Source organism: Excalfactoria chinensis, chromosome 8 (genome assembly GCF_039878825.1).
Source record: "Excalfactoria chinensis isolate bCotChi1 chromosome 8, bCotChi1.hap2, whole genome shotgun sequence".
Taxonomy (NCBI): Eukaryota; Metazoa; Chordata; class Aves; order Galliformes; family Phasianidae; genus Excalfactoria; species Excalfactoria chinensis.
The window spans coordinates 15,199,534-15,227,264 of record NC_092832.1 but is presented as its reverse complement, the minus strand read 5'-3'; the positions used below and the strand labels follow the sequence as shown (position 1 = coordinate 15,227,264).

The 27,731-nt window shown below is 42.7% G+C and overlaps 1 protein-coding gene across 1 annotated transcript; it reads left to right on the top strand.

The window, feature by feature from the left end:
* The first annotated feature begins 80 nt into the window (after positions 1-80).
* LOC140255629 (dynein axonemal intermediate chain 3-like) lies at positions 81-16,592 on the top strand. Its single transcript, XM_072343402.1, has 22 exons — positions 81-100; positions 1,020-1,104; positions 1,198-1,293; positions 2,896-3,023; positions 3,521-3,559; positions 4,448-4,629; positions 5,167-5,271; positions 6,046-6,198; positions 7,479-7,678; positions 7,954-8,070; positions 8,654-8,844; positions 9,354-9,463; positions 9,570-9,659; positions 10,215-10,352; positions 11,970-12,113; positions 12,887-12,980; positions 13,517-13,644; positions 14,410-14,470; positions 14,881-14,999; positions 15,661-15,865; positions 16,323-16,414; positions 16,497-16,592. Exons 4-22 carry the CDS (start codon positions 2,909-2,911, stop codon positions 16,590-16,592), a joined length of 2,379 nt encoding a protein of 792 aa, XP_072199503.1. The 5' UTR covers positions 81-100; positions 1,020-1,104; positions 1,198-1,293; positions 2,896-2,908.
* The last annotated feature ends 11,139 nt before the right edge of the window (positions 16,593-27,731 follow it).

The window sequence follows — 27,731 nt, the reverse complement described above, 5'->3', positions numbered from 1 at the left end:
TCCCCCCGTGGGGTCGGGCTCGAAAAGCAGCTCGCTTATTGACTGTCGGAAACGTCAATCCCGCCCCGTCCCGTTGCCATGACAACCTCACGCCGCGCAGGTAAGCGGGGCTCCATGCGGGCGCAGGGCGGGTTGTCGGGTGGCCGCGCGTTGGAAGGCTGAGCTGCAAACAAAAACCTCTGCGGATTTCTACTAAATAAGGAAACCCGCACCTGGCTCACGGAGGCACAGTTCCTTCGAGATCTGCCCGTGCTGAGTAAGGTCCATCCACGTGCAGAGCGGATGGGGCAGTTGCCAAAACTTCATCCCAGGCTCAGGGAATGAAGCTACGTTCCAGTACGTACAAACCACTCGTTGCAGCACAAAGCTGAGATGTGCCGTGTGCTCTTTGCGTAGGGCAAAGTAGATTAAATAAAGTGAACGCTGTACATGAACTGAGGTAGCAAATAGGTCATTAGTGAGACAGGATTTGTACTAAGTTCCTAAATGTTTACAGACAGAAATGTGGGCTTTAGCTTGATGGTGACACCACCGGAAGAAAAAAAAGCAGAGTGTGTGTTTAATAATGTCCTTGTAGTCCTTCTGTTAAATTGACCCCATTTTTGTCACAGCAAATTGGAGTAAATTAGCCTTTAATTAGTAATGCACACAAACTGAAATCTAAATCATTCCGTTAAGCAAGTAATGAATCACTCCATTCGGACAGCAGCAGTTGTGCTGCTGACGGCTGATGTTCCTTCCATCCGCAGCACCTGGCAACATCACGCCTTGGTTATACAGCCGTCAGCGTCCAGATCCATTAGCCAGGGAGGAGAACATTCTGATCTTCATTTTGCTCTTTATGATATTATAAAGTTCATAATGTTACATCCAGCTACAGTTACAGCTGAGCATTTGTAATGAAAAATTGAACACAACGTGTCACTCTTTACCTGAAATAGCAGGCAGAGCATACATCAACCAGCGTGCACTCGTAATTGTTTCAATGTATGTTACTGTAAATGTTGGCTCTCTTTTAGGAGTGGTGGCAAGTGGGAGATTGCCATCCAGCTCGTGGTTTAAAACTCTCAGCAGCTGCCAGCCTCCCACAGGGAGCACCTAGAGGTTGGTGCCATAATCCTGTTTAAGCAATAAGAAGTAAACCTGAACCTTTGCATGTATAGCCTATAAATGGATGTGGGCTCCATTATCTTTCAGATTCGGTTTTAGGAGTCCTGTCTTTGCTTTCTTTGGAGGCCTTAAATGTTTCCTGACAGCTGACAATCAAGTGCCCACAGGAAGACAAGCGGGCAGGTAGGATATGTTAGGGATACTGCACTTTCTAACTGTTCTGGATATATCACTTGTCCAGTCAGTGAGGTTCTTTGCACCATGGGTGGAACCATAACATGTTCTCACTGCTTGCTGTGTTATTCATTTACAACACTTAAAATGGGGATGCTTCTTGTATTAACATTTGCCTACAGATGCACTCACCACCTCTGCCTTCATCAGCTCTCCACATCTGTGCAGTACAGTTGATTCTTACAGCTAATGAAGGAAGAACCACATTAGTCTGAGACAAAATATTAATTGCTTTTATAGGAATAATATTCTTAAGTCAGTCAAAGGAGAAAGGTTGTTTTTGTTTGCAAGTTATCCTGCTAAAAATAGCCACGTGATTTATCTCAGCCCTCTCAGTGTTTCCTCTGCTCATGTGACTTAGGGTTTCGGTTACTCAGCAGAACTCATATTTTCCAAATAGGCTTTATCTCAGTGTATGGTTATGACATGGCCAAGTAAGACAATGTGACTGTAACATACAGGACACGTGCCATCCTTCAACTGACTTCTAAAACAACTGACCTCTCCTCCTAACCACAGGCAACGCTGTCTGCTTTATTCAGTGGCAGCAATGCTGGTCACAAATTTCATTTAAAACATACAAAGAGAAGGACAGGGAACACCTTAAAAAATAAAATTAAATTTAAAAAAAATTTTAAAAAAATTTTTAAAAAAGGGAGAGAGAGAAAACTGGCTTTTTTTAACCTACCTGAAGTAAGATGCATGGTAAGTCCTAAGAAAAGTGGCAAATGCAAGAGGAGGCTTCGTGTTTCTTTCCTATAACTAAGGGTAATTGTAGCACAAACACTAGGATTTCCACTGTCTTTATCCCAGCTGAATATCTCTAGCTGTTCGTTACTAATATCAGTACTTTTCATTACACCTTGTGGACCACTGTGGTTCAGTTTAACTGGATGCTATGCGTAGCTCTTCCACATGGTGGTGCTGGACTGTATTTACTGGTGGTGTGCCATCCCGGTCTGTACAGTGGGGAGTCTGGGTTTTGTTTTCTTTGCAATGAAAATTTATTACACCGCTGTTCTTATCCTTATGCTGGATATTGGGAAGGAGGGGAGTAAATGAAAGAGAAGTAGCTTTCTGCACAGTATAGTCTCCAGCTGTGCAATTGCTGCATGTAATTATACATTGCTTCTTTCCAAATCACAGCACAGAGCTACCACTGATAAATTAAATGCAAAAGCACAAAAATGCTTTGTGCACCTGTGTAATGATTTATACCTTAAGTAGACTGGGACAGATATGAACGGCTATAGAGTCTTCACCTACACTTCACACACTGTAGCTCAGGTTCTCCAGCTTTCTTTAAGGGTAACTCATGTTCTAACTTAACCTTTCACTGTTTCTGATAATCAGCTTCTGTATTTAGTAACCCTGGACAGGTGAATTTCCAGCTGTTACATACCATATAATTTATGTTCTAAATTCTGGAGTGTTACCTGTGGATGAAAATTAGACTGTGATAATATATAAAGTTAAGGGCCAAATTTTCACTCCTGCACAGTGTATTACACCGTTTGTTTACTATTTATTGATGATATCTATTTTCTCTAGACAACCTGTAAACATGCCAAAAAATCCCAAATCTGGCAAGACCACCCCGAAAAGTCCAAAAACTTCAGCAAAGAAACAGAGAGGTGGAAAAGCCAAGCAAGCCTCTGCAGAAAAACAAAAGCAACCTGGTGCGTAAAGTATTGCAGATATGAAGAATGTCATAATCTGGTCTACCCACACTCTATTACTGTACAACACTAGTGAGCTTTGTCCATTTCTCACCTCTGCAGATAGAATGATTTCCATGCTAATTGTCCCAAGCAGGTGTGAGCAGCTAATGGTAAGGGAAGTTTTTAATGCACAGAATCTTGCAGTGTACAAGATGACAGATTCCTTATGGCTTCTCTCCAGTGTAGAGCACCTGCTCAGAATAAAAAGGAGCTTTAAATCTCCAAAATCTCAAAAAATGCTGATAGCTCCTTAAGATACAGAGGTATTTTAAAAGGCTTCCTTCATTTCTTGTGTTGAGGTTGAGCTATGTGGAATTTATTTTGTGTTTCCTCTTAGCAGTTTAGTTTTGAATGCTTATAAAAATTTTAAACATCACTTTAATGTGGAAGGATCTGTATGTTCAGAGTTATTTTGTTAGGGAAACAAATTCTGATAGTATCTTGTTGTATTTCAGAGGAAAAGGATGAAGCTGATCTTTCTATGGTTGGTATAGGTAAGTGCTATGATGACTGGGCTGTAAAGTAGTGGCTTTTGAATATTTTAAACATTCTGAAGCTTCCACACTAATAATGCCATGCAACAAAAAGGAAAAATATACATAATTATATATATATATATATATATATAAAAATAGGGAAATTAGAAACCAGGTACATCTGTTGCAGTAGTGATTACAGATGGTACTATTCTGAGTAGCAGGCTGTGCAGCAGGAAGGCTGAAATAGCATCAGTCTTCAGGTAAGAAATAGCTGTCCTGTTCAGCAGGGATACGACTAAACCTAACAGAGGTCATCTGCATAGCAGCCAACAGCTATTTATTCTCTAGCAAGCAGGAAAATGATGCCTTGCATCTGGTTTGAATCTTACCGGCCTCACACCAATCTCAGCTATTAATACTAAAATATACTCAGTGATACTCTGAACTGATGAGAAAAGCATATAAGTACAAAATTAGAAAAGCATCCTTATTTGAGATGGTGTTGAAGCCACATTTAGATTAAACATTGACTTAACATGGCACCACTTTATGCAGAAGAGATAATGTATTCAAGGGCTGTTTTATTTAAAAGCCATACAGATGTGTCCTTCATTAGTCCACTAATGACATTTAACAAATGACCACCTTTCAATCAAGAGAAAATGGATCTCTCCTAATGGTAATGACACATACTCATTAAAAAAATATAATAGGTGGAATCTTTTCCAAGATAAGCCAAGTGTAATATAATTTGTATTCCACATCTCCTGGAGTACCAAAAACTAAGCTGAAAGATTCAAGGACATTCTGCTAGGAAACAGTAAAGTCCCAGAGTTATTTATGTTTAAAGAACACTCTTCAGTTACTTTACCATGTGATTTTTTTTTTCCCAATTTTTCATAGGCCACCCAGAAATTTTTCCCTTGGTTTTCACTACAAGGACCCAAGAAATTTTTAATTGCCAGGTGGATGAGGATGTCACAGAAGAAAATTGTTTCAAGCTTATTAAAAAAGATGACATCATTCAGGACCTAAAAACTAGAGCTGCTGTTACAGATTTCCACCCTGTCAAAAACACTGTCCTCGTACATAGCTTATTTTGTTCTCACGTCACGACTCTATATTCTCAGAGTGTATTTGCTTTTAATGCTAAGATCTGTCCTTTTTTGACTCTGTAAATACACCAGTGCTGTAATAGCCAAAGGTCACAGTCAACTCTAGAAGTTTATCATGGCTCAGTGTGCACTTTCTTTTTTTGATTGTCTTTAATTGAGGGATATACTAAAAGTAACAAATGTTACCAGTTTTGATTCTGTGAACAGAGCTGCACATCTTTCACTTTCCCCGATTCTTTGCCTACTTACTGTGAATCACTGAGACAGTTTTCCTGTTTAAATCTGTGTACGAAAATATTAGTTCTGTCCCACACGTTCTGATTACAAAATAAAATCCATCTGTGCTGTTCAATCAACACATGATCTTAGCAGAGAAATTCATAAGATTAATCAAGATACTGATTTTGCACAACATTGTTAGTCATCGTTTTGCCAGTCATCGGCTTAGGTCTGTTTTGGATGTTATTATTTCTTTTAGTTTTCTACTAACTGTTTTAATTGAAATAGGAATACCCAGGGGAAGAACTTCTGATTGTATTTGATGCAAATTTCCAGTACGGACAGAACTTTTACCTTGTTGCTTCTGAGGAAGCTAAAGAAAACTTTCTGAAGGTATGGAAAAACACCACAGAGTTATTCTATCTGTGAACATTTCAGAATCTCGTCTCAAAAATATTTCAGGATTGCTATCATGTTCTTTAATATCTGATGTGCTTTGCAAGCCAGCACGTTTCTCTGAAGAGTAACCTGATAATGAAAAATAGATATATCACTGTAAAAATACCTTTGGCAGTGAGACAATTACATTTTGTGTTCTACTTCAGAGGGCCAGAATTGCTGCATTTTTACTATAAGCGTTAATTTTCTCTTCCAACATCCATGTTTTTCATACATTTAAGAAATTATAATATATTGGTTACCTCACTTTTACATATTCTTTAAATCATACTTTATGTATTTTAGTTTTAGATAACCACAGATGTATACATTTCCCCTTGTGTACTGCATCATTAGATGATGCCATTCTTCAACATGAGAGTCCCTCCCAGCAGAAGTGACAATTAACAGAAAGGCAAATTGCAATTCCAGACAAGGCCTACTGTAGAAAATCACTATAAATTCTCTCTGTAGAGCAGTGCTTGGATTCCAAGACAACTACTGACTGTAATATAAGACTATTTTAGTATTTAGATACTTAACATTTGCTGTCAAATGGATGAATGGGTCATAGTCTCATTGAATACAGGGACACATTATAGCCAGATTCATTGCACTGAGACAGAAGAACGCATAAATGAAAACTGGAATTGAAATGTAAATATATGAACTAGAAACTCAGTAACAAAATTCGAAAAAAACACTATTTCTCACTGTTTGATGTCACAGCCTCCAGAAACTGCAGAAGAAACAGGCAGTGAAGAAGAAAAAGACGAAACTCCAGAAGTCTATGCTTATAAGCAACCTGTCTCCAAACCGTGGGTTTCTCTTGGCAGTGAAAAGGAAGCTGAAGAAGAATCTGTTAAAGATCGTGTGAAAAAGGTGAGAATTATCAGATCTACCTATGTCAAGTACCATAAAAACAAATTTATGTTAGGTACAAAATGAGGTCTGAAGCAGCGGCGATATGTTCATGTGTTCCTGTGAAAATCCTGCAGTTAAATGACTCAGTAGGAAGTAGTTTTTTGTTTTGTTTTTTTGCTATTTGAAGAATCTCACATATCCAGTTGGTACGAACCTCTGTGCAACCAGCACCACCTCCTTGCCAGACCCCCCTCCACTGTTCTGCTGACTGTTTTCCATCTGCACTCAGTCTTGAATTATTCTTGACATTTGACCATTGTCCTCCTCCCCCTCTCAGCTGTCTCAGGTTCCCCATCTCTGCCCTCATTCACCAGCCCTTCCTCCTGTCCTGCCATTATTCTGCACACTTCTGAAAGCTACTGAGGAATTAACACTATAGCCTACCAGTCTATACGCAGAGGAGAAAGTGTCAAGTCCTCAATTTTACTTCCTACTCCAACATAATACAAGATGACTAATTTTTCCTGAGTAAAAAACTCCCAGATTTATAACAGCAGGCTGTTGAACGAAATGGAAACACTAGTCCACAATCCTTTCCTTGGAAAGGAAATATCCTTGGAAAGGATACCTTGGGAAAAGGTATCTTGAATATGAATCCAAGACAAAGAAATACTCCTCTGCTGCCTGAAATCAAGTGCCTAACTTCCTCGGGGAGTGGAGAAGTCATATCCCTTCTCTTTTTCCAGTTGTCACTAAGGAAACTTCTCACTCAAAATGTTTATTTTTGTGGATCCTTCTTCAGGTACTTTTCCTGTGCACTGCAAGTGAGGCTGACATATTTCACCATAGAACTGCAGTCTGAAATATGGGCTGAGAAGTTAGGTCCTAGAAATCCAGCTCAGTGTTTGTTAGAGGAGACTCCCTGCAAACTTCATCTGGAGCAGAAATCCACCTAGAGTCACGTGGCTTCTGTTTTTAGAACTGCCATACAGCTCACTTTAGAAAACTACATTTTTGGGGGAGTTTTGGCAAGAAGTGCCAAAATCCATTAAAGGCTCAGTTTTGATATTGCCTGAATTAGATAATATAATTCTCCTATCCTGCCAGCAGTAATCCAAAATATTCCCTAAAGGTAAATTCTTTCTTTTGGAAATACAAATGTGTTATCTATTTGCTGTGTAGTTGACTTATAAAGAGTGCTTTAAGATTTCATAAACATAACCAACTCAGCACAGTTTACAGAATGGAACCTTACAAAAACTCTCTGCTCTGTTAACTTCAGAAATATTGTTTTCCAGATTAAGTACATGTTTTCTCGAGGGCACGAGCTGTTTGGTGCACCGATTACATTTACTGACAGGAATGCTTCACATGTAAAAGACAGTTATATTGAATGCACTTCCTACCAAGACAAAACTTTCACTATTAAATTGCTTGAAAGAGATGTGGGTGTACAAATGGTTCCCAAAGTAAGAGAAGCTAGTACTCAGACAGAATGGTAAGTGTATGAAATACTTATCAGCTTATTTATTAAGCTATTAACCTGATTTCACCTAAAATTAAACAAATTAACACCCTTGAACTCGCACAGTTATAAATTAAGAGAATAATATTGGAAAGTGTTTGCTTTTCTTTCACTTTTGCAAAGACATCCTGGAAAAACTGAATATAATTTGCTTTTAATTTTACACATTACACGGGCTTCTGTCTTTAAAATTTGTCTTTAAAATAAATGTATACGTACTCATATTCAAACTTATTCCACTTGGTTAGGACCTATCCAAAAAATGCAGCCACACAGTATTTTCCCAGAGAGCTGTCAAATGAAGAGAAAGAAGAGATTCTGTCATCTGAGAAGCTGAAACAATTTCTCACATCAGTATGCTTAAGGTAAAGTTACTGCCACTATACATTTCAAAGGCTGTATGAAATAGTGTAGAATGGAAGTGTGTGAAGACAGAACTAGTCTGTGTGGACTATCAGTCTGATTAAATACGGAATAATTTTAACCTATGGACTTTCTCTTGCCTATTCTTATATTATCAAATATTACCTTGATATTTATGTCTATTAAGATGAATGTGAAATCTATACCATACTAATTTGAAGAGTGGCTTAGTGTAACTTCAAACACTGCTCACTCAAGCAAAAAGCTAATGCAGAAAAGCAAAAGGTGCTGTCCTACAGCCCTTAGTTGCATGACAAGTCCCACTTAGTCATGACTTCTGTCACATATTAGACAATTTTACTGCACTTGATACACACAGAACTGGAGTTCAATTCTTCTCAAATTCTTTCCCATATTTTCAATGGTAAAGAATTTCCTTAAAGTGGTGATGCATCACTGAGGATTTCATTATTTTTTTTAATAGCATGACCCAAATTTTTTGTAAAACAAAAGCTGTGTATTTTGTGACTCTACTGCTGGATATTCTGGATTCCTGAAAATGTTAACTTCTCTTTCACAAAACAGAATGGAAATTGCATTGCAGCAAAATGAAATTATGGATGTTTTTTCTGATGACTGGAAAGCCCTAGAAGATGACTTGAGCAGTTCTGGTGGCAAGTCAGACGTTTGTCTTAAAGCCTACCAAACATTCACAGACCTACAGTATCTCAAGGACAAAAGCATTAGCTGTGTTTGTTGGCATCCAACCATCTATGGTAATGATTGAGTTTGGATGATGTGTATGATATGACAGATATGAAACATGCATCTTTATAAAGTCGACAGGATTTAAATAGTAATACTAACTTAAAAAAACAATTTATTCAGTATGTCTGTCTACATGCATAGTATACTTAGAGCCAACATCGCTGCCTTTGTAGGAAATTAATTCAACTACAAAATATTTGATTTCATGATGGTCATGATGGTCAATACCATATGCCTGTCATACGACTTTGGGTTCAATATTACACTGTTAAGGAGTAAAAGGAAATAAGTTGAGTTTCATCCTGATCTTTAGCTACTGCAATACATTGACAGAATCTTAATAGAAGTAACCTCCTCAAAGCTGATTAGCAACAACAAAAATATAAATACATGTTATCTTTTGTTTTGTTTTTTTTTTCCCCATTGGTTTCTTAGGGATAAAAATTCACTTACCATAAGTAATTGTATGCTGAAATTTTATATGTCTCCTAGAAAGTTTGCTTTCTCTCTCAATCAGGGATTATAGCAGAGTCAGCAACAAAGCAGACCTCCAAAGAAGAGAAAACTAAGATACAGCAAAACTCAGTAATTATTTTCTGGAGCCTTTTTGACCCTATCCAACCTCAGGTATATAATCAAGAGCTTTACATACTCCAAATGTTCATATAAAAAGAGAAAATGTGACTGTATTTCTTAACTGTTTTTTTTTTTTTTTTTTTTTCCTTCTTCTCAGTTAATATTAGAGTGTCTTGACGACGTTTACTGCTTTCAGTTCAGCCCAAGTGATCCAAATATTATTGCTGGTGGCTGCTTCAGTGGGCAGGTATTATTTTTGTTTAAAAATAAAAGTAGATATTTCTGTCTTATCTTACAATATAAAAAAAGGTTGAAAAGATGTACTCAGCATCTACAATCACAGTAACAAGAAATATCAGTCTCAGGAATGCAGAACTCAAATTAGTCATTCCTATGAGTAGGGAAGTTTTCTCTCCGGTTTTGCAGTTGACAGAGTTTATAGTTCCCTGATTTTTTCCTTGTGAAATGAATTGCAGAAATTCTGCTACGTTATGACAATTCCTGAATCGAGCCATTACTTCAAGATGGTTGTTTGCAGTACATCAATAAAATACACTAAAAATCAGAATACCTCAAACTGTTCGGGCTTTTTCTCTTTTTGTTGTTGCTGATGTTAAGTAATAGCCTTTCAACTTATGGCACGACATTAAAGAGGTAACACTTTAGAAATCTTACTAAGTTCTAGTACAGAGAGTGAATTTCTCATTTTTCCCCAGAGAAAACTCATGAATTGTATTTGGGGAAAAAAAGAAGAGTATTAATACAAAGAATGAAGAAATAATGCACTCCTTTCTCATTGTAGGTTGTACTGTGGAATATTTCTCAATATGAAGAAAAACTGCAAAATGCTAAAAGCGTTACTGTTGGAATGAAAAGGACAGTTGTTAATATGAGTAGTGTTTCCCTTCTAAATCTACTGGAGGACAATGATATGTCTGAGGTGAAGAAAGGGAAATAGAATTCAGGTTGGAGGGAAAAATGGGTGAAGGTAGCCTGGCTCTTTGCAGTGAGAATCTGGGTAGGATAAGAAACCTGATGAGTCTGTGTAATAAATCTGTTATCACAGTAACATTACCACTTGATTAGTGAAGCTTAATAGCGTTACTGTATTTCGTGCAGACTTCAGCTTTGATACGAATGGGCAGCAACATTTACTCAACTCTTGCAATGTGAAGTTTGTCAAATATGCACAGCACTTGTTGTTCAATGCTAAAAATGATTCCAGAAATGTGTGGGAATAGAAATGTCTGGAAATGATAGCTTGGAAGACAAAGGCAGACTTCAGCGGAAGTCAGATATAGAAGGGAGAGACACAAAAGCATAGAAAGAACAAATAACTGGATGTGTGCTTCTGGAGGCATGTTGGAATTCTTTTCTGAGCTTCATATCCAAAGACCTGATTCGAGGCTTTCTGTTTTCAGAAGGTTCTGTATCAGACCTCAATGAAATTGTATAGATTTGGCAAGGAAATGTAATGCAAAAAGTGGAAATCTATGTTTAGCTTTTATGATGGCAAAAGGTTACGCGTAGTATTTGCTAGTTAATACAAAAGGAAGTCAGTACTAGGAGAGCAAGATCTGTTAATGATACAAAGTTATTTTTCCTAATCAAAGTCAGAGAAGACTTCAGTGAAGTTAAAAGACTGAGTGATTGCAAATAGAAGTCTCTAAGTTTGCACTGTAATACTAGTAATGCACGTGGGAGAAATAATTTTAAACTACTCACACAAGGGGGCTCCACCTTAGTAGTATGCACTCAAAAAGCAGGGTAGTCACTGTAACGTGGTTCCTGAAGAGCACGGGTACCTCTGCAACTCCTGCCTGCAAAGCAAGGAAAGATGCCCGTGATGAGCCAGCTTATTATTGCCCAGTCCAATTCTGTGAAAGTATACCCAGAGTAGCACAGTGAGATTACAGGGCTGAATACCTGATAACATAATGAATTCTAGAAGGCAGTGCTGTTTGTCTTCAGTGAAAGAAGGAAATAGGAAATTCCTATTCAGGAAATAAGCACACAGTAACAGGGAATGAGCTTTGATTTGAATTACTATGTTACCTGCTATAGTGTGTTGTCCAAATCTCTGAGCGTCTGGTAGTGACCATAGTCAGAGGCAGAATATTGACTCAGATTAGCTAGGAGAACATTTCCTATATTTCCAGGCTGCATTAACATCTGTCTGCTATTATAGTAGGTTATACTCATCAGAGTTGCATAGGGTCAAATCCAGGAGCAGATTACAGCTTTCAAAACTCTCCTTAACTAACTACGGAGCGCCTAGGTAATCATACTGGTCACAGATAAGAAAATTTCACCCAGGCAGCACCAGTAACTTCTCATAAGCAAACTGAATGCTATTTGGCTGCCTTGGTAGAGTTATGTCTGATAAAATGATGAATATATAACCATTTACAAAAGAAGTGATAAGGTAATTATCATTTGCCTGTATTTGAGAGTTCTATTGCTACATAAAATTCGAAGATGAAGGAGTAAGAAAATTTGTAAAATGCAAGAAAAATTGCATCTGACTTTGCAAGTAAATCAGAATAATAATATACAGTTATTTTGCAGCTTATTATTATTTTGGGATATTCGAGACACCAAAATTCCCATCCATTATTCATCTGAGAAAGAAGAAAACAGTTTCAGTATGCTCCCTGATTCTTCTAATGATCCAGATGTCATCTGGAAACCTCTCATGAAGGTATTGCACACAAATATGGAACAGAAAAACCAAACCAAACTGTACGTATGGCCTGAACCCCATAGAAACTTCTTTTGCTTTCCAGCTCTTTAACTTTCCCCTAGAAGTGCAAATTTCCTGTAGATTTCTTCCTAATTATGAAACACTCCAGAGTTCCTCTGAAAGTTCTATGAAATGCATTTTGAGAAGCTAGCTTGTAAGCAGCACAGTGACTGCCTCTTAACAACTGCAGCACTGCAAAAGCAGATGCAGTAATAGCGTATGTTGCTGTCGGCCTTTTCACTCTGCCTATCTCACTGTCCCAAACTGTGAAACAGTCACAAGCAACAGAATTACCATCAATCCAGCAGTCAGTCTGAGTGGAATAGGATGCATTTGCTGTTTTTGTGTGTTGTTTAGTGGTTTTTTGGTGGGGTGGGAAAGGAAGAAGGGGCTGAAGCTATAGGCGATTAAAAAAAGACCTATTGACCTGCTCTGCGCAGAATAGCTGCAGCTGGTACAGATGTTGAGAAAGCATGACCACTGGAGCTGGTTTTGTTGCTGATGTTAAGAACACAGCAAAAGTCATACAGGAAAAAGTTAACAATGAGGAACTGCAAATTTACATCACCGTACTTACAAATGAGGAAGCAAATGCTTTTTGTGGAGTATTACAAACATGCTGTAGACTGAAAACACCTCTTCCATTACAGCAGGAAGTAGAGTAGCCTCGTAGGCACAAAAGATGGAAGATCTGACAAAATAAGTTATCAGATGCATTTTTTTCTGAACAGATCAGCCTGTATGACAAGGAAGAAGAAAACAGTGTGAAATGCAGTCCCACCAAAATCAGTCTACAGGAACAGCATCATCATTACAAAACCACAGGTAATACTTCTGTTACACTCTAGTAGGAAAAAAAAGCTTTTAATAAGCTTGTATTTCAGTATGTACATACTGTAAGCTAAGCAACAAAATATCCATAGCTGAACACAGCTGGAGAAAAGCATTTCTTAAGTATACTGATATTCAAAGTGCAATATACAAATAGCAACTATGACAATACAAAAGGAGATGTTCCATATCCATGGTTACTTTCTGATAGGGACATACTACCAATCCCTCTCCAAGGCTGGCATGCTGACACACCGCTGGAGACCAACCAGAGAGGTTGTGCACAGCAGCCTGCACCTTCCCAACAGCTGGGTCCTGCTGTCCTGACTGAGGGAACTGGCCCATTCCAGCATTCCTATCAGCCCCAGCAACAGGGCAAGATTGCCCAGGGAAGCCATTAGACTGCCAATAAAGATGCAGTCCTGCAGGCTTTCTTCATCTCTGTTCTTAAAACTCCCCTTCAGACAAAGGAATTGTTTGACTTGGTAACTTTTGGTGTATAACAAAGATGTATCTGTATTGTTTCCCAGATAAGGAGCAATCTCTGCACAAATCACAAGTGGTCAAAGAAAGCCCATATGCACAGATGAGCGTTTCTTTGAATAAAACGCTGAACGTGCTAGAGGGCATCTCCAACAGCTTCTTGGTTGGAACTGAAGTTAAAATAATAGGTTACTATGAAAATGTTCATCAAAAATCACTGTAAGACTGAACAATTGAATCCAAGATTTTACACAAATGTATGCACGTAGATGCTTTCTCTGGGTGTTAACCAAAAGGATCACTCTGGACACGCTGAAATTCTCCAGCTTTAGTGCATTTAGCAGTGTGCTTAAAATAAAAGCCTGTATTTAATAAACTATGAATCCTTATTTCAAGAGTAGAGAGAAAATACTTCCAAAATATCTTGAACTTATCTATTTACCATCAGAAACCAAAGAGCACTGCCTTACTGCAAGCAGAGTCTCTTTTTAGTGTTCCCACAATCATCAGATGAAAATTACAATTTCTTTAACAACTTATTTTCATACTAAGAAATCCCAATTACTCATAGCCCCCTACATTTCCTATGCACCAAAAATTCCAAAATCTTTCCCATTTATGAGTACGTGTGAAAATGAATATTTGTCTTCTAGCTGCTTTTCTTGCTTCTGCCACCCTTTCCCCAAACACTTGGGTACCCAGTTCTGCAGAAAAGGCTCCTTACGTACATCAGGATATGGAAAGCTGTTTTGGCAATAAAAAACCGAGATGGTTGTTCAAAATTCATTATTTTTGGTCATGGGCTGCAAACGTCTATTTTAATTTATCCAGAACAAATTTAATAATGGCTATTATTAAGTCAAAGCTTTAAAATAAGCCGCTCTGGTGTACACTGTCAAACTTAAATATTAACATTTACACGATCTTTCTGGCATCACAGGATGGAGAAATTATTTATTCTGACTGGGAAATGAAGGCCAAACGTGACGAGGAAAAAACAGGTAGCAAGTTCAAGTTTCTCAATACTTGTTTAAGCTGTAACCTACTGCTAATTGTAAAGTATTTGCAACTATACACTGCATTTTTAAGGATCTTGCTAATCTGTTCTTATAAGCCTATCTCACTGATGACAGCTGGATTCATCAGTACATGCTCAAGGTACCATGCAGTTTATCTGTTACAGCAGAACAGCGCTCTCCAGTGCAATAAGTTCATCACTGCATACATATTGGCACGAAGCACAGAAGTTGTGCTTCATGGTAATTAGATTTGCAGTAATTCCAACACTTTGCAATCAAGAGAGGCTGGTATCTTGGAATAATACCCTGCATTTCCCTCTGCATATCTCCCATTGTGAAGATACCCACAGAAAACAGTAGTTACAAGCGACTGTCTTCTTTCATTCTGTTAGGTAAGAAATACACCATCCACAAAGAAGCTGTGAACACTGTGCAGAGATCTCCATTTTTTAAAGACATCATCCTCAGTGTTGGAGGCCAGAATTTTGCCATTTGGAAAGAAGGTGTTACAGTAAGTAACTGTAAAACATCTGTAAAATAATTAGTAAAGATAAATTAGATAACTAGAATAACAGCCTTACAGGCTGTTTTCAGTACTGGTTGTTAATCACAAGGCTTGACAGCTTAGAAATAAAGTATAAAAAAGCTTTTCCTTTTACTTCGCATCAGAAAAGCTGTTCTAGAAACGGCTTTCTAAACTTGCAACTTGCAGAAAGAATACCCAACCTTCTTCGGACCAGCTTCGTAAAAGCCAGTTTCTCGTCAAAGTAATTCTGCTGCAGGGCAAACTGAGGACCCAAAGGAAATGTGTGCTAAGCAGATCTGAAGAACTCTTACCTAGGAAGCAATCTTTTCAATAGCTATAGATATAAAAACGTAAGAGGGCTTTGTTTTGTTTTTTTGTTAGAGTTCCTGTTCTATAGCGACCCAGATTAGCTGCACATCTCAAGGCCACAGATTTTAAACAGCAAATAGACTACCTTGAGATATCAAGGTTGTTTTTAACCCACCACGCTTCTAAATACAGAAGGTGTTAATGAACCTGCCACATGTATTATTTGATAATCATTTAAATAGTGAATGTTCACAAATTGAAATCTGAAGTAGTGAATGGATTTTGCTGTTTGATCATTGCATCTTTTCCTGGTTTTCAAATATCTAACTTTATTAAGAATGGACCAATCCTCCAGTCAAACTGCACATCGCAAAGATACACGGCAGGACACTGGCCTTTAACAAGGCCAGGAGTTTTCTACATTGCCACAGATGATGGAAATATAGATATTTGGGACTTACTGAAGGAAACTCATAAGCCATCTCATATCCAGAACATCTCTAAATCAGCCATTACTTGCATCAGCCTCCATATAGCCTCACGTAAGTTGATGGTGATGACACTTCACTGTGCTTTACTTTGTGTTTGCAAAAGGGCCCACGCCTGCAAAGCTCACTGATCTTGCTGCATACTACCTTGTATAAAAGATACGTTCTTCCACTAGTTTAGCTCTATGCTGTATAGAGAAGCTCATGCATCATACTCATAGTATATTAAATTTATTAGTAAGGCATAAAGCAACTGAAAACTTCTTTTTAAATTAAAGAAAAAGAATTTGAAAAAGTACAAATCTTCAAGAGAATTTCACTTGTTAAAGTAGGAGATCAGTAAAGCTTTTTACTGCAGTCAACAGTAAACACAGAAAAGCCCAACAAAACCTTTTGTAGCTCTTTGTGTTACCCATATTAAGAAACAGAATAAAGACATTTCATGTGTAAGCAGAAAGTATTATTGCTGGAGTTTAGATTTTTTTATACATTTTTGTTAATTACCTTTCAGCAAAGCAGCAGTTTGTAGCTGTCTCTGATGCTTCTGCAGTACTGCATGTTTTAGAAATCCGTCGAACATTAACTCAGCCTTCCAGCAATGAGGTTGGTAACAGTTTTCATTTATCTCAGTGACACACTGTCCTGAAATCTCCAAAACAGAAGTAGGAAAAAATATCCTTTCCAGTGGGTGCTGATGAATTTGAGACTGATAGGCCAAAGGTGGCTCACAGGAAAGCTGGCTCTGCCCAGTTCCCATAAAAGGTACCTAAAGGAAATCTAAGTGACAGCTGGCAGAATTCCACAGTTCTAACCTACCTACTTAAAAATGCAGCAAAGAGTTCAACATTTTTGGCCTTGTGCATTGAATGACACCTGATTTCATACACAAAAATAATGTTTTGCAGTGCACAGTAACAAAAGCTCTCAGTTTCTCTTTCTTTATACCTTCTTGACCATATTAGCTTTTTTTTCTCCTTCCCTCCCACCACCCATAAGTTTGGAACTTCTATTTACAAATCTGAGTACCTGGTTCCAGGTTAATTAAATTACATTTTTGCCAGCTATTACTGATATTACCACTCATTCATTCTCTTTTGAAGCCGGGGCTATCTGAACAAAGGGGCCCTGAAAACAATGAAAAGAGTTTTCACTTGTCCTTATTTCCACTTGATTATCAGGTGTTTTTCCCTTCCCACCTCCCAGCCCAAGATCTTCATCTCACTGAGACAAGACTTCTGCCTGGTTTCTTATTTTTATGTCCCAAAGCTTTCTAATCTTATCCTTATTCTAAATCTGCCACATATGCATGTTTACATTCAACCCACAAAAGCAGCAGTGCAACAGCAGTTAGTATAACCTCTCAAAAGTAAGGTAGAAGCAAACTGAGTGCAACAGCATGAGGAAAAGCATTGCTTCTGCCCAAATCACGTGTTTTGGACCTACACAATTTAGGGCACAGAATTACTAGTCCAGAAGCAATCACTAACACTGAAGTTAGTCATTCTAGCTGAAAAATTCACCTTAGAACACTGGGTTGTTGAAAAGGCTGGAAACTGACACTGATAAATGCATACTGTAATAGTGAACCATGGTACTTTTTGTCTTGTCTTCGTGCCATGGGCCAGGGTGGGCTTATTGTTCTTAAGTCTGCCTACAGTATACTTCAGGTTCCTGAAGGATGACCAGTTCAGAGTCAGGTTAATAAGCATAAAACCTTATATGTATTTGAACCCAAAATTAATTGGTTTCAATCCATATGTGTTTTTGTTTTGTTTTGTGTGTGTGTGTTTGTTTTTGTTGTTGTTGTTTTGTTTTGTTTGTTTTTTGCTGCACATTATTTGGATAAATATATAGGGATCTCTAATCCTAAAAGACAGGAACAGTTAATATCATTCAGATCCACAGAAATAGTTCTGAGGCTCTAGATTTGTAACAAGACTTATTACTGTGCTAACAGCAGGCCAACATACTCAGTTACTTTGAGAGAAGGGTCCAATACCTGAAAAATCACAAAAAAGACCAAGAGTTTGAAACTTAAGAGAATGGAAACGGAGATGGAGACAGAGATGGAACAAACAGTAAGTTGCATTTGGAGTTAAGTAAATTTCCTTAGATCTTTAAAATACGCTCACTTTCACTCAGCTGAATTTCACATAGAATTTTCAAGAACAGCTGGTCAGTCTGACAGTGCAATTTCCCTCTCAAGTGTAAGGAGAGGGAAGTATGAAACACCAGGAAAACATAATCAAAGTATGAATGACACAATGTGACAGCAAAAGCAGCACAGAATCATAGAATAGCCTGAATTGAAAAGGACCTCAAAGCTCATCTAGTTTTAACCCCCTTGCTACAGACAGGGTCTCCAGCCACCAGACCAGGCTGCCCAGGGTCACATCCAGCCTGCCCTTGAATGCCTCCAGGGATGAGACGTCCACAACCTCCTTAAACAACCTGTTCCAGTGCGTCACCACCCTCTGTGTGAAAAACTTCCTCCAAATATCTAACCTAAACATCCCCTGTCAGTTTAAAACCATTCCCCCTTCTCCTATCATTATCTACCCTCATGAAGAACTTGTCCCCAACCTGTTTATGTGCTCCCTTCAAGTACTGGAAGACCACAATGAGGCCTCTCTCTTTTCCAAGCTAAACAAGCCCAGTTCCCTCAACCTCACCTCATAGGAGATGTACTCCAGCCCTCTGATCATCATAGTGGTCCTCCTCTGGACTCATTCCAAGAGCTCTGCATCTTTCTTGTGCTGAGGGCCCCAGCCCTGGACACAGCACTCCAGATGGGGCCTCACAGGAGCTGAGTAGAGGAGGACAATCACCTCCCTCTACCTGCTGACCACTCCTCTTTTAATGCAGCCCAGAACACTGCTGGCCTTCTAAGTGCACACTGCTGGCTTCTCATTACTAGAACCCCCAAATCCCTCTCCAGAGGGCTGCTCTCAAGGGGCTTTTCACTCAGTCTGTATAAGCACCTGGGATTGCCCTTGCCCAAGTGAAACACCTTGCACGTGGGCTTGTGACAGATAGGCTCATTGCAAAACAGCTTGATTTCTTGTCTCCTTCATAAGAAGATTCATATGTGAATGAAAATGCGTAACAAATTGATACTGAGATGTTAAACATTGAGATAATCTCAATGTTTACATAGTTTCCATCAATACAAAGACTGGCCCTGTGCTAGAGGTAATTCATGGCAGCATAAGGAAAAACAAAAAAAAAAAGTTCTTTTCACTGCATTTGGCATTTTCAGCTCCCTGTGTATAAAATAGCTACTGTATTTCCTATGTACACTGACTGTGGATGGCTTGAGCAATAACAAGAAACATCAATTAACGCTATATATCAAATGTCCTCAATGAAAACGCAGGCCCTGGTAGCATGTTCTTACAGAGAACAAAGTAGCTAAAGCTTAATGACAGTATACAAAAATATATACATTAACATGTATGCGTACACACACTATGCAACGCAACACCAAGCTCAGATAATATCTTTTCCAAAGGCATTGTGATATAACTAAAAAATAGCCAAATACAAAGGCTGCTCCAGAAGTAATGCCTCCAGCTGTACTTTGTAAGCCCACAACATCAGAGGTAGATGGTGGTGGCATGAAAGTTGAGCCTGAACCTTTCCACCAATAGCCCACAGCCCTGTCTGCAACAGAAGCAGCAGTACCTGAGAAATGAACAGTTTTTAGCATTCTAGAAATAGCAAAGCACTGAAGGAATTTACCATTCTTGCACATCTTTCAAAGGAGCAGAAACTTAAACATCTGATAGAAAAAAACTAATTCATTTATGTCATGCTTTGGGACAGCAAGATGGACATGATGAGCTCTAAAAATCCTGGCATATTTCTCTAATACCCACACAATTGTACCTTACAGCTCAATTCTACTTTCCAAGCTGCAGATTGAATGAAAGTTCTCAATTTTCCTGCTGTTGGGATTCATGCAGCATCTTTCTTTCACACAGGCAGATAATTCAGTGTCTGCACAGACTGAGATCATCACTTTATCTGAAACATCATTTTTCAACGAAACTTCAGGAAACGTGATATTCTTTGGACTAAGGCACTCCTTAGATAAAACTGCCATCAGTTGGCAGAGCCTCACATTCTTAAGGGCCATTTACTTAGAAAGCCTGAATGACAGTTTATTTCTCTATAAAATACTTTACATTTCAGTTGAGTTTGAGCCTTTTGTTTCTAACACTTCCTTTACACCATTGGATCCACTGAAATTACTCTTAGCTATGGTTACAAATAGACAGATTTCAGGTGATTGATGGTTCCTGTTCATGTGGCATTACCAAAACTCTATTTTCCTGTGCTGCAGAGTGGTAAAAAGATGGTGTATTGCAATGAGCTCAAAGATAAGAGAATGCCATCTAAATTAATTACCTGGTTGAAGGGACTGACTCATCAAGCACTAACAATGAAGATGTACAGCTTTGCCTAAATAAGACTACAACAGGAAGATTAAATGAATAATCAAACATACCAATACTTTATCATTGAAAGTGATCTTAATTAAAAAGTCAATATTTGCAAATTTTAAGTACACCGTGGCATCACAGATCATGACATTTGCTTGAAACAAGACCATATAAAACATAGAACTCCATACAAACACCAAAGCCAACAAAACTAATAAAACCCACCATGAACCCATCACCAAGATCTCTTTAGATAGCTAGTTAAAAATGGAGAGACCTTACTCCACTTTTTTCCTCTCCATCTCTGACACATTACTCCAAACTTGAGCACATGAAAGGTGGTGAAAACACATTCACTATTAAGTTCAGTGATCTGATTGGTTTCTCTTGCTGAAATAGTTTCACATATTCGTGCCACAGAATTCTTTTTAAATATTGCCTTGAAGAAGTCAGCTACTTGTACCCTGAAATGTTCAGCAGTAAAGGTAGGAACAAAATGCCTGCCAGCGTAACCTTTTGGTGCCACGAGATACCATGTATCAACATCCGAGACAACTGAATGCTTACCCACTGTATCCAATGTGTTCTATATTGCAATACAACTTTGTTTTTCCCCTTCTTCAGATACAATGATTTTCATTCCCATTTAAGCATCCCAGAATATACCCCTGATTTTACCCCTATCAAAATGGCTCCGGCATGTAGCAATTGTTTCACCAAACCCATTTAATTTAGAGCAGCAGATTCTGAATAGTTTCCATTTTAACTCTTCATTGTATATAACTTCCATTTATTTTCTTTTCTGAGAGCAGAACAACTTGATCATTCTTTCACATTATCTCATCAATAAAACTTGCTAAAGCTTTATGGTTTGCAGCTGTTTGTATAGAGCTGTTGGTTTATTGTTAAAAAAGAGTTTTGCACTTCCTGCGATGTACAATTAGGAAAAAGTCTACTGAAGTTTTAAACAAAATTACATCTTGCATTTTAAATGCTAAGATTACCAATTTGGGTTGAGTGATCTTACAGAGGTACATGGAACCAAAATACTCATTTGGGGATACTGGACATATTTAGAGAACAAACTGCAACCAAAACTGATTAAAAGCAGCCTACTCTAGTGCCTCTATAGCTAGATCCTTGCAAACTGAAAACTAGATTCATATCAACACGGCTCAGGCAAACCACACACTCGTAAGTCTGTCAGAGGTATGTCATGCTGCCCTTACACATGCACAGTCTGAGATGTACGTGGACTTTTTGAGGTGGGAAAAATATTCCTCTTCTTGCACCAAACTCAGTCAGTAGACAGGCCATTCTTTCCTCATCTTTCCATGTCCTATTCCCCAGAGTACTACACATGAATCTATACTATAAAAGAGTTGAAGCAGGGATACAGGACTACCACTTAAACAGATAAGAGTGAGCGATACAGACATCAGCAGATTTTCCTCATCTGGTGTCTTGAAAACCACCAGTCTCAGGCCTTCTCCCCCCAGAACAGACCTAAGTCATTCACATAGACAGCATTCTTAAAAATAGTGTGTCAGAATACTGACATGTTCATACCCAATTCAAGGAAGCCTGCCCTCTGCCCCAGAATGCCTTCTGCTGGCTTACAAATATATTTGCAAAGCTGGAAAAGTTGGTCAGTGGGGGCTGAGCAAATCCATGGGCATCAGTCGTTACACATAAATATATGTTTATGTATCATAGCCATTACTATTACCCTTTAATTTGCGGATATTAATAAATTGCTTCTAACTCTAATCCACTAGTTGTACTTGATCCCTCCATCCCGGAGTCTCTCCTGCTTCCCTCAAGAAGTGTATGAGCCAACAACTGCATAGGGCTAAAGTAACTCCCAGACTGAACCACAACGTGACAGAGAAACAAAAACACCACCCCCATTGCTCACAGCCCCACAGCCATAGATTATGGAATAAATCAGTTTCTAAAGAAGGATAAAGCAGGGAAGGGAGAGAGAATTACTACATCTTGATATCATGTACTATATGAAGGCTACCACAACAGATGTGCTTGCGTTAAAAAAATCCCAAAAAGAAATAGAGAAACATTTTGAAAAAATAAACAACAAGCTTTATTCACGGGGGTGAGGAAAGGAAATGCGGAACAATCAGACTTATAATCATGCATCTCAAAGAAAAAGCTGATCACAAGACAAAAAGACACTGAAAAGCACCCACTGCTTCCATGCTCCTGCCTCCTGGCTCCCCGCATCACGTCTTCTTTCTTCGGTAGCTGATCCTGAAATATGAGGCACGACACCATTAGACCTGAGCAGCAGCAAACCCGCCACCTGAGGGAAGCAGGGAAACCCAACATATCACAGGAACGCGGCACACGACTGCCCAGCCAAGGGGCAAGTCCATGCATTGCCCCCCTCCCCAGTCCGTTCCAGCCAAAACTACTTAGAGCTGCTTTTCTCACCTCACTGGCGCGCTGCGGAGGCTCCAGCCGGCGCTGCAGGGGATCACGGAGGCGGGCAGACTGGGCAAATGGAGCTGGGCACACACAAAGCAGCGGCTAAAGGAGTCTGCTTCCCTGCTTACAGGGGACCCTCAGCCACTGCCACCATCGCAAAGGGCCTGGGACTCAGGGGCACAGCCGCTCCCTGACTTACAGGGCAGCCCCCGTCCCTACGGCCGAGGGAGGCTCCTTCTCCCCCACTCCGGGGCCACCTTGACACGCACCCCGCTAACGGGGACGGTCACCCCACACAGGCTGCCAGCAGAGCAAAAAGGCTCACGTACCCAGACCCTGATTACAGGCGGGCCGACAACACCCCTGGAGCCACAGAGCTCAGTTTCCCCCCCAGCGGCAGGAACGACTCTCAGCCGCCAGGCAGCGGGGCGACTAGGCCAAAGGCCACGGTCAGGATCCCAGACCCAATTATTCCAGGGAGGGCGCAAGCCCAACCCCACATCTCGCAGCCCCGTGCCTCTGAAAGGCCGGGGCCGCATTCCCGCCTGAGTACAGGGGGTCTCTCAGAAAGCAGCTCACCAAGCACAGGGGGCACGCACAGCCCTGCCTACAGGACGGCACCCCACACCTCACCATCATCAAGAAGCCCCGCGGAGCACGCAGCTCCCACCAACGCCTGAGCTACAGGCGGGCCCGCCCGGCAGCAGAACATCACCACATCTTTAGCAGACATCTTTAGCAAACATCCTTAGCAACCATCTTTAGGAAGCAACCATCTTTAGCAACCATCTTTAGGAAACAACCTCGACCCACCGAGCGGGGAGGTCACACCACACAAAAGCTAAACCTCAACCTGCACCCTTCTGACGGGACAGGGAGGGGTCATCCCCACCAGCTGGATGACTAAAGCAGCCGGCTGCAACGCTGCAGCCTCCCCAGCCCTGGTTACAGGGGGGGGTGGGCCGCTTGGGGGACTCAGGGCACCACAGCTTGTGACACGCACCCCGAGTACGGGGCTGTCACGCCGCCAGCAGAATAGGCGGCCGTGTAAGGACAGGCCCAAACCCTGGCTACAGGGCGGCCTCGGCCACAACGCTACCACGTGGCTCGGATCTCTACTAAGAAAAAAGGAAACGGGCAGACAGGACACTCGCAGTGCTCGTGGGACTAAGATGGGGGGCAAGAGCCCCCCTCACCTTCAGGCATGCAACCAAGTCCTCCATTCCCCCCTGGGAAGTCACAGCTAAGCTGCAGCCATCTCTGTGGGGGCCTAGAGGAAAGCACACTCGCTCACTCACTCCGCAACACAAACAGGGAAGGGGGAAACACACACACACAGACGCAACTTTCCAGAAGGGAAGGACAACGCAGCGCAGCCAACGCCTAGGAATAAACCCACACCCACGAGCAACACACAAGAGCCTGTGGCCTGTCCCAGGGGCTGCACAGAGGCCACAGACCTCAACGTGCCAAGGGGCTTCTCAAGTAAGGACAAAGGCCAAATGCCTCGCCACACACCCCGAGTACAGGGCTGGCACACTGACAGGCCACCAGCAGGCAACGGCACTGCGGGGCCGGGGGAGGAGGGGCAGGGAAGAGGCACTACCCTGCTTACAGGGTGGCCTCGGGGTCCAGTGAGCTCCGTTTCCCACTCAGGTGCGGAGAGGTGGCATTCGCCCTCCTTACAGGGGACCACGCTCCCCAGGCAGCCAAAGGAGCACCAAGGCAAAAGGCCAATTACAGCAAAGACCCGAGCCCTGTTTACAGGGGAGGTCTCCCAGCATAAAGCCAGCCTGGTCACCCAAAGAGCTGGCAACATTCAATTCAAATGTGACTATAGGGAGGTGCTTTGCCCAGAACGCCTTTCTCTTTCCCCCCCGCGTTTGCAGGCTTCCGCTTCCTCTTCTTCCTCCTCTTCCCCGTCCTCTTCTTCCTCCTCTTCCCCGTCCTCTTCTTCCTCCTCTTCCCCGTCCTCTTCTTCCTCCTCTTCCCCGTCCTCTTCTTCCTCCTCTTCCCCGTCCTCTTCTTCCTCCTCTTCCCCGTCCTCTTCTTCCTCCTCCTCTTCCCCGTCCTCTTCTTCCTCCTCTTCCCCGTCCTCTTCTTCCTCCTCTTCCCCGTCCTCTTCTTCCTCCTCGCTCCTGCCTCCCGGCTCCCCGCATCACGTCTTCTTTCTTCGGTAGCTGATCCTGAAATATGAGGCACGACACCATTAGACCTGAGCAGCAGCAAACCCGCCACCTGAGGGAAGCAGGGAAACCCAACATATCACAGGAACGCGGCACACGACTGCCCAGCCAAGGGGCAAGTCCATGCATTGCCCCCCTCCCCAGTCCGTTCCAGCCAAAACTACTTAGAGCTGCTTTTCTCACCTCACTGGCGCGCTGCGGAGGCTCCAGCCGGCGCTGCAGGGGATCACGGAGGCGGGCAGACTGGGCAAATGGAGCTGGGCACACACAAAGCAGCGGCTAAAGGAGTCTGCTTCCCTGCTTACAGGGGACCCTCAGCCACTGCCACCATCGCAAAGGGCCTGGGACTCAGGGGCACAGCCGCTCCCTGACTTACAGGGCAGCCCCCGTCCCTACGGCCGAGGGAGGCTCCTTCTCCCCCACTCCGGGGCCACCTTGACACGCACCCCGCTAACGGGGACGGTCACCCCACACAGGCTGCCAGCAGAGCAAAAAGGCTCACGTACCCAGACCCTGATTACAGGCGGGCCGACAACACCCCTGGAGCCACAGAGCTCAGTTTCCCCCCCAGCGGCAGGAACGACTCTCAGCCGCCAGGCAGCGGGGCGACTAGGCCAAAGGCCACGGTCAGGATCCCAGACCCAATTATTCCAGGGAGGGCGCAAGCCCAACCCCACATCTCGCAGCCCCGTGCCTCTGAAAGGCCGGGGCCGCATTCCCGCCTGAGTACAGGGGGTCTCTCAGAAAGCAGCTCACCAAGCACAGGGGGCACGCACAGCCCTGCCTACAGGACGGCACCCCACACCTCACCATCATCAAGAAGCCCCGCGGAGCACGCAGCTCCCACCAACGCCTGAGCTACAGGCGGGCCCGCCCGGCAGCAGAACATCACCACATCTTTAGCAGACATCTTTAGCAAACATCCTTAGCAACCATCTTTAGGAAGCAACCATCTTTAGCAACCATCTTTAGGAAACAACCTCGACCCACCGAGCGGGGAGGTCACACCACACAAAAGCTAAACCTCAACCTGCACCCTCTGACGGGACAGGGAGGGGTCATCCCCACCAGCTGGATGACTAAAGCAGCCGGCTGCAACGCTGCAGCCTCCCCAGCCCTGGTTACAGGGGGGGGTGGGCCGCTTGGGGGACTCAGGGCACCACAGCTTGTGACACGCACCCCGAGTACGGGGCTGTCACGCCGCCAGCAGAATAGGCGGCCGTGTAAGGACAGGCCCAAACCCTGGCTACAGGGCGGCCTCGGCCACAACGCTACCACGTGGCTCGGATCTCTACTAAGAAAAAAGGAAACGGGCAGACAGGACACTCGCAGTGCTCGTGGGACTAAGATGGGGGGCAAGAGCCCCCCTCACCTTCAGGCATGCAACCAAGTCCTCCATTCCCCCCTGGGAAGTCACAGCTAAGCTGCAGCCATCTCTGTGGGGGCCTAGAGGAAAGCACACTCGCTCACTCACTCCGCAACACAAACAGGGAAGGGGGAAACACACACACACAGACGCAACTTTCCAGAAGGGAAGGACAACGCAGCGCAGCCAACGCCTAGGAATAAACCCACACCCACGAGCAACACACAAGAGCCTGTGGCCTGTCCCAGGGGCTGCACAGAGGCCACAGACCTCAACGTGCCAAGGGGCTTCTCAAGTAAGGACAAAGGCCAAATGCCTCGCCACACACCCCGAGTACAGGGCTGGCACACTGACAGGCCACCAGCAGGCAACGGCACTGCGGGGCCGGGGGAGGAGGGGCAGGGAAGAGGCACTACCCTGCTTACAGGGTGGCCTCGGGGTCCAGTGAGCTCCGTTTCCCACTCAGGTGCGGAGAGGTGGCATTCGCCCTCCTTACAGGGGACCACGCTCCCCAGGCAGCCAAAGGAGCACCAAGGCAAAAGGCCAATTACAGCAAAGACCCGAGCCCTGTTTACAGGGGAGGTCTCCCAGCATAAAGCCAGCCTGGTCACCCAAAGAGCTGGCAACATTCAATTCAAATGTGACTATAGGGAGGTGCTTTGCCCAGAACGCCTTTCTCTTTCCCCCCCGCGTTTGCAGGCTTCCGCTTCCTCTTCTTCCTCCTCTTCCCCGTCCTCTTCTTCCTCCTCTTCCCCGTCCTCTTCTTCCTCCTCTTCCCCGTCCTCTTCTTCCTCCTCTTCCCCGTCCTCTTCTTCCTCCTCTTCCCCGTCCTCTTCTTCCTCCTCCTCTTCCCCGTCCTCTTCTTCCTCCTCTTCCCCGTCCTCTTCTTCCTCCTCTTCCCCGTCCTCTTCTTCCTCCTCGCTCCTGCCTCCCGGCTCCCCGCATCACGTCTTCTTTCTTCGGTAGCTGATCCTGAAATATGAGGCACGACACCATTAGACCTGAGCAGCAGCAAACCCGCCACCTGAGGGAAGCAGGGAAACCCAACATATCACAGGAACGCGGCACACGACTGCCCAGCCAAGGGGCAAGTCCATGCATTGCCCCCCTCCCCAGTCCGTTCCAGCCAAAACTACTTAGAGCTGCTTTTCTCACCTCACTGGCGCGCTGCGGAGGCTCCAGCCGGCGCTGCAGGGGATCACGGAGGCGGGCAGACTGGGCAAATGGAGCTGGGCACACACAAAGCAGCGGCTAAAGGAGTCTGCTTCCCTGCTTACAGGGGACCCTCAGCCACTGCCACCATCGCAAAGGGCCTGGGACTCAGGGGCACAGCCGCTCCCTGACTTACAGGGCAGCCCCCGTCCCTACGGCCGAGGGAGGCTCCTTCTCCCCCACTCCGGGGCCACCTTGACACGCACCCCGCTAACGGGGACGGTCACCCCACACAGGCTGCCAGCAGAGCAAAAAGGCTCACGTAC